The sequence below is a fragment of the Cyprinodon variegatus genome, unplaced genomic scaffold (genome assembly GCF_000732505.1).
Source record: "Cyprinodon variegatus isolate N-32 unplaced genomic scaffold, C_variegatus-1.0 Scaffold1154, whole genome shotgun sequence".
Classification (NCBI taxonomy): Eukaryota; Metazoa; Chordata; class Actinopteri; order Cyprinodontiformes; family Cyprinodontidae; genus Cyprinodon; species Cyprinodon variegatus.
In genome coordinates, this window is record NW_015151607.1 from 29311 (window position 1) to 37102 (window position 7792).

The following is a 7792-nucleotide window of genomic DNA, read 5'->3' on the forward strand; positions in this document are numbered from 1 at the left end:
AGTATAATTTATCTCTATTTAATCAATCTGGAGTTCATTTGGCTTGTGTCATATGTCATTTTAAGCTAATGCTACAGAGGTAGTGGTTGAAAGTGGAGTCTTAATATTGATACATAAGCTGCTGTTAACTTCTTTAGCCTGAAAAATGCCTGACGATGTGTTCTTGACCTGAGAGAGGACTCAGACATACATTAACACAAAAAGCTGCATTCGTGCATATGTGCAACTAACAAACACCAACAGAAACATCAACATCCACAGTCACTTCAGTGGCTAGAACTCAATGTTTTTCACTTGGTACTTAAGAATTCAACAATAAACTTGCCTGAAACTCACTGACTTTATTCCATCTTTGACAATCTAGATATTCAATATAACTAGATGTATAGCCTACTATATTTGTATTATATTTCCAGGAAGAGTTTGTAGAAATGAAAGGACGGAACTTAGCACTCATTTAAGTCATTACCTGACCTGATTCTTTTGACAACCCAGGCAAACCACTAACGCATGATTTTCTTGAATTGATCAAGAGCCCTGTCTTCATTCTATGTATCAAACCTAGTTTTTTTTTCCAAGTAGCCTTACGATCAGTATAATTATTAAGGCTGCATAGTGTTGTAGTCCCAGTCCTTTGAGTTTCCCAGTATTATGCAGGAAAGGCCCTTGCTTTTAAAACTTAACATAGCTGAAGATATAGTGGGGATCATTCAAGATTTACAAAACTACATGTTTTCTGCAGATGTTATGTTTCCTCATATCCTTCAAGGTTTCAGTACAGTGTTATAAAGTTCTTAACTAGATTTTTGCTGTTCCAGCACTGTTCTTGTTTCCCACTCCTAATTCAGGAACTGGCTGTTATTAATTGGTTTCAGTGTGTCAAGAGGATCTTTTCTGGCTCTATTATGTGATGATATTTGCCCTTCAAGACCACTGCCTCAAATGTGGGACGATAATGATTTAACATTGTCGTCAGTCATTGTCTTTACAAAAATCTTCCTATGCTGAATTCCGTTTTTGATGGCTGAACATGCATCCACTCAGACATTTGTTGATACAAAAAACAGGCACCAAAGTCAACAGCCAATCAGGCTTGGTTCTAGTGAAATAGAAGATTCTGTGTTAGAGCATGTTTTACAATTAACATGTGTCAACGATGACATAACTTCTTTAACTTATGGCTGACGTATGAGCATATGCTGGCATACGTTAACAAATTTTGAGCAAAATTTTTTGACGTACTTGCCGTAAGTCAACGTGTGCCAGCATGCTTCAGCGTGCTCATAACTTATACTAAACTGACCCATAACGTATTACTTACTCATTCATATGCCAGCATTTTTGGGATACGCTGACTAAATCGTCCAGGTATGACAGTGCCATTAGACTCCAAAAGTCTTTCCTACACTGTCATGCTGCTTTATAGCAACAATGTGTAAGTTTTGACTTAGATATTAGCTTAATTTGAGATATATTAAATTATATTTTGAGGCTAAGTGCAGGCTGCCTTTTATATCACTTTAAATGGTCCAATCCGTCACTGAAAGAGTAAGGTGATCTTTACAGCAGTTTAAGCTTCCCTTAAGCACAAAAGCTAACAAAGCCAAAAGCTGTTGTTAGACAGCGAAGCAGATGTATTAATTTCCTAATCAAAAATGTTTTTAGTTTTGATTAACAACACATTCCCTACAAAGTATTCGGAACAGGGCAGATGCATCAAAAACATATTTATCAGGATGTCAATGGGACCATTAAAGATGTGCATGTCACTCGTTGCATGTGCAGTTTAGGTGTTGCTTTAAATGGTCGAGCTACATTGTTGTACTTTGGATTTGAATGGCTTATTTTAAAAGAATTCACTCAGTTCTCATTATTTTAGTTGTGAGGAGAAATAATGAGAAACCAGTGACAGAGGAATTAAATCATCCATGCATTTAAGGTGCTATTACTGCCACTATCGTGCACAAAATAACAATAAGTAGTTTAGATTTGCATGTGGTCCTTTACAACATTGGAATGGATGATTTTTTCCTAATTAACTGATTAGCATTATTCTTTCTATATAATTCCTCTATGCTCTGCAAGAACTGGTTTTAATCCCAGATAGAGCGCCTGAGGAATTAACAGAGGCTTTGTTAACATGCTAGCCTTTCTTATCACTACTTCATAGACATTTGATTGGTTACTCTCGATGTTTGTCCATGAAGGGACCTGTAGGGGAAAATGGCTTTCCTGGTCCAGCTGGAGCCGTTGGAGAGAAGGTATGATTACAAATTTAAAATTGAAATCAACAGACAATAAAGATTTATATCAACTGTTCTCTGGCCATTCTTAGCCATTACCAATAATGTCTGAAAGTTTGACAAGTTAAGATGCTCTGGAGGAGAGCTGATAGTCACCAAAAAGGAATGTTTTTGGGTGTTTTCCATTATGTATTTTTGCACCTTCAGGGTGACCAAGGGATGCCTGGACCAACTGGACCAAAGGTAATTGACTGACTATACAAGCTGTTGTGGGGAAAGTACAGACTATATTTATTCCCCCAAATGAATAAATTACTTAAATCAGACGACCTTCATGTTCTACATGTCTTTGCCTCCTAAGGGTGAAAGTGGAGATGTAGGCCCCCCAGGGCCTCCAGGGCCCCGAGGGTTCACTGGTCGACCAGGAAGGAGAGGCCCAGCAGGTCCAGCAGGACCCCCTGGGCCACCTGGCCCTCCAGGAACCACTGCCATTGGAGAGGTAAACATAAATTCCTACTTTAAAAGAAAAAAAAACGGAAAACAATGGTTACAAGTTCAGATCACAAAGAGAACCAGATATTTTATTGATTTCCTGCAAAAAAAATTATTAAAGTTTTTACACCAGACTGATTTCTATATAAATTTTTTCAAAGGATATTGAAGGATCAGGAAAGAATGACTTGTTAATAAGGACGGGAGTAAGAGGACCACAGGTCAGTTTTAATTATCTGTCTGTTTACATGTGCTGTATACACTACTATTGTGGAATAATTTTTTTTCTGTTTTGTGTTTTTAAGGGCCCCCCTGGCGTACCAGGGCCACCTGGACCACCGGTAATCTACCAATAGTGACAAAGCTTTCCAGAACTTTTGATAGCGCTTTATTTTTTACTTCTATCATGCTGGCACCACTTACTTCAATAAAAAAAATGTATTTGATATGACTGAGCAAAGCAAAGAGGAGCACAACTGGGAAGAGGTGACAAAAGGATTGATTCTCTACTGCTGAAAATAAAGCCTTTCCTCAGACTGATACTGGTTCTGAGGATTGAGCAGAATTAGTTTTTATGTTTTTCAAATGGGTAAAGCCGTTATACTTCCATCTCAGGTTCTTTCTGTCCCCCTCAGGGACTGTAATCTTTTTAAAAATGGCTAATAAAGGCAGCAACTAATAGCAGTTCTATTGGCAGAGTCTCCTACTTGAACTAAGCTGTGGATCTCTGCAGCTCTTCCAGGATTGTAATGAGACTTCCAGTTGCTTCTCTAACTAACCCTCTCCCTGCTTCCCCTTCCAGTGTACATGGACAGCCATGCTTAAGGGGGTTTTCAGTTCTCCTATACTCTTATCACCTGTTTTAAAATATGACTTTATAAGTGTGTCAATTGGCCAGCATTGGACATTTTCATAAGCTTTTAATCTCTCCACAATCTCAATTTATCCCTGAACTTTCTGCTGTATTCCTTGATAGTCATTATGTTTTTTGTTTTTTTTTATTTCTTGATGTTCTCGTACAAATCTCAAAAAACGTTTATAGAACTTCTGAATATATATTATAACTTTGGTTGTCTCACGGTAATTGGCAGCATTGAGTTTAATTTAGGGATGTGAGAGGAAAAAAATACTTGAATACAATATTAAACCTTGTTTAAGTGAAAGTAATAAGCCACATATCACTTTTTTTCTCGTAAACAACTATGTGCCACTTTTTCTTATCTAGTATTTCCAGGGGTACAGTATGAATTCTTTTGTAAGACACTTTATTTGTTCATTACATAAATAATTATTGTGTTTAATGTGTTGCATATGAAACATGCTCTTAAGCAGCCAGCATATGGATGTGCTGCTTGCTTCACTGTTTACAGTTGAAGATCCTTTCTTGTGTTCCCTTAAGGGTTTGGATGGACCCCCCGGAGCTGATGGACGTTCTATCAAGGTGAGGCCATTCTTTTCAGAAATTGTTCGTATTTTTTTCCTAACAGTTCCAGCTCTTAAACACTTTTCATCAATTTCAAATCTCATCACTTCTGTTTGATGAGTTTCAGATAGGTTTTTCTAAATAAATATTTCCGTAATTGTTCCACTAAGTTGTTTGCAAGCTGGAAAAAAGCTATGTAAAGCAATACTAGTATCATTTGCAATTATGAAATGATATAGCTATATAATGTCTGCTGGATGTCGCCTGTAGAATAAGTGACTGAGCTGTCTTTTTTTTACAGGGTGAACAGGGGGAACCAGGACCAATTGGTCTTCAGGGCCTGGCGGGATTACCAGGCGCTAGAGTAAGCATCAACAGTATGATAGAGTTGTATGGCTGATCAAACGTGGTGATGCTTCAGATTTGTAATGGGTTTACTTTAACAATGCACAGTATACAATAAACTACAGTACATATCTGCAGTGAGAATGCTAACAGCCAAGTTACATATGGGTAGAAGTCCCATAAAATTCTCCATAACAAATTTTAGGTGTCATCGATGTTTGGCAGCTAAAAAGCATGCAAAGGAACCCCCCCCAAACAATATGAAATGTAAACATGTGGAGCTTTCTTAACTGTGGTGAGACTTTAGACCTTTAGATTTAGAACCATGTCATTTGGTTGGAAATACTGAGCTTTTAGCAGTTTGGTGTGGATAACATAAAGAATATGTGAACAGCAACTCAATACATCTGTGCTGGAGACTTGTTTACATTTCAGAGTATTGTCGCCTTTGTCTTCTACTTAATGACAATATTTTGAAGTCTAAAAAAACATACAGGCTGATCAACACAGAAATGTTTTACTAGATACAAAATCAAGTTTCTTCTACAACCTCTCTAAGTCCTTTTTCATATATAGTATAGAAGAACTACGGATTAAGGCAAGGACAAAATAAAATAAGACACAACCCAAAACAATCTAACTAGATTGTGCAAAGATTAAAGGAGGAATTGACAAGGAAAGATCTAACTGTTGTACCAGTAGGATATTTTATGAGATTTTATTTTTCTTAGTGAGATTTTCTTCATGAACGAACATGCTCAATAAACATCTGTATTTTTTGTAATTCTGCTTCAGAAAAAAATTGGTTTATTATATCGTGTACACATCTTTAGGGGGCTACCAACAAGTCTGCATGAATCGTTTTAAAACAAAGCTTTGCAGTTATGTTACCTACAGATTATATCATCATGGGGATGCAAAAAAAAATAAAAAATCTGTGTGGGATGTTTGTTTTACTAAAGTATTTTGCTATTCTCCTTTTAAACAGGGGCCCAAAGGAGATAAAGGCAGTCCTGGACCAAAGGTAGAAAGACAAAGCATAATGTCATCTGTCCTGCAATACACCATTGGTCCTTTTTTCTTAATAGATTTTTAATTAAAAAAAATTGTATTTGTTGGAATTTAAAAATTTGCCTCACAGTCCTGTTTGCCCACAGATCCTGTTTATAAAATAAAAATAAACACTTGTATTTATATACAACAGGGCGATCAGGGTTTGGATGGACGCAGTATCACGGGACCACCTGGGCCTCCTGGACCTCCTGGACCTGTTGTTAATCTGCAAGATGTATGGGTGCACAGAAAACATCATGTTTGGTTTTTTGTGTGATTTATTTATAGGAAATGTTGTGTTAAATTTCAAGTTTTAAACTCAATGTTTCAAAACATTAAGAGACATTGCGAAGAAGGAATCAGAGGAAAGGGTCAGAGATAGTAAATCAGATATGTTAATAGGATTTTTGTTGAATTTCACAGTTAGATAAATAGCATTAAAACCAAAGGTAAAATGTATGGCTAAATAAAATATTAAGTTGACTCTTTTGTTGGTGAAGTCATTGCTGCAAAGATTGCTGCTCCTGTTCTTTAAACATTCTAACACTAAGTCAAAATGTATTCTGTCTGCAGCTGCTGCTGAATACTACAGATGGGATATTAAACTTCACACAAATCAGAGGACCCCCAGGGCCCATGGTGGGTGTTTTTTTAGCAAGAGATATAAAAAAGATAATGATTATGCAGTTTGAAATGTTGCAACATCAGGAGGCACTGCATGTTCTGCAGTAGCAACAAGCCCTGAAATAATTAACAAGATGTCTTTGGAACAACACAAGTATAACTACTGTGCTGCTGTTTCTGTTTAGCTTATTGGTATGTAGTGTGTATTGCTTTGTCAGAATAGATAGATAGCAGAGGGTGGTTACTTGCTAAGTTTAAGGTCTTTGTTTGTGTGTTTGCTGATATGTTTCAGGGCCCTGAGGGTTTACCAGGCAAAGCTGGATTTCCAGTAAGAACTTTTTACCAGACCACTGTACTATAGACATATTAGGGTTCACATGCTATTTATATTACTATTAAGAGAAAAAAATTATATTTTCCCTTCTCAGTAATCTAAATATTTAGTAAGGATATCTATTTTCTTTGTTCTTTTATGTTATACAGATATTTTGTTTTACTACTGACCTAAAAAAAAAATGCAGTTTCACAATGACTCTTCCTAACCTATCTAATATTAACCTCCACAGGGCCCTAGAGGACCAAAAGGAGACAAAGGCCCTCAAGGTATTCAGGGAGACCCAGGTCAGAAGGTGAGATCTAAAGGAGGAAAGACACATAGTGGGTAAAATAAGTATTGAACACGACACCGTTTTTCTCAGTAGAAATATTTCTGGAGGGTCTATTGATATGACATTTTCATCAGTCGTTGGTAACAACTCATGCAATCCACACATACAAAGAAATCAAACAAGAGATGTACAGAAATAAAGTTGTGTAGTTGAAGTATCAGATCAGCTCTAGAGATGTTAATAAGCTGTTCCCAGGAGTGAAAACCATCCTACTATGGTTTCTATGGTTACATATAACAAATGTCCAAAAAGGGAAAAATCCTTCCAGTTGCACAGAATCCAACACCAGAAAAAAAAAGAAATTCTGATCCATTTGTGGAGTATTTTGTGAAAACACTTAGATGTGTGCAATCATAAGGCTCATCAGAGATGGAAGACAAGCGGTACGGGGAGCTAGTGAACCACTTTGCTGCATGTCATTAAAATAATCTTCTGATCCTGAATATGAAGCAAACAAGGGAAATGATTGTACATTTCAGAAGAAGTTAAATCATATTAATATAGTCAGAGAAGAAGTGGTGGTGGAGGTGAAAAAATACCTTGATGTTCACCTGCACAACCAAATTGACCAACAGTGCATCTGAAATCATCAATAAATCAGACTTTACTTCTTAATTAAGAAAGCATGGGTCCTTCAGTGTATGCAGAAAGATGCTGTATATCTTCTATGAGTCTACTGTGGAGAGTGTGATCTCTCCCGCCATCATCTGCTGGGTTAACAGCATCAGCGCAAGTGACGTAAGAAGCTCAATGAGCTGATAAAGAAGGCTGGCTCTATTCTAGTAATTTCTCTAGAACAGGGGTGCTCAAGTCCAGTCCTTATGATGCGCCCCATTTTTAACACATCTGAATCAAATGAGTGGCTTGCTACCGTGCCTCTGCTGGGCTAAATGAGGGGATTGAGCCTTTTCGATTCAGGTGTGTTAGAGAAGAGATGCATGTAA

At 37.1% G+C, this 7792-nt stretch overlaps 1 protein-coding gene across 1 annotated transcript in view; it reads left to right on the forward strand.

Annotated features, from left to right (window-relative positions):
• The window catches only part of LOC107101792 (collagen alpha-1(XV) chain-like), a 39589-nt gene that overhangs the window by 16357 nt on the left and 15440 nt on the right, over window positions 1–7792 (forward strand). The window contains exons 15-26 of the mRNA XM_015400843.1: window positions 2208–2261; window positions 2451–2486; window positions 2605–2742; window positions 2897–2956; window positions 3041–3076; window positions 4135–4176; window positions 4460–4522; window positions 5492–5527; window positions 5708–5791; window positions 6130–6195; window positions 6473–6508; window positions 6747–6809. Of these exons, the coding sequence (XP_015256329.1) occupies window positions 2208–2261; window positions 2451–2486; window positions 2605–2742; window positions 2897–2956; window positions 3041–3076; window positions 4135–4176; window positions 4460–4522; window positions 5492–5527; window positions 5708–5791; window positions 6130–6195; window positions 6473–6508; window positions 6747–6809 (714 nt within the window). The remainder of the gene's footprint in view (window positions 1–2207; window positions 2262–2450; window positions 2487–2604; window positions 2743–2896; window positions 2957–3040; window positions 3077–4134; window positions 4177–4459; window positions 4523–5491; window positions 5528–5707; window positions 5792–6129; window positions 6196–6472; window positions 6509–6746; window positions 6810–7792) is intronic.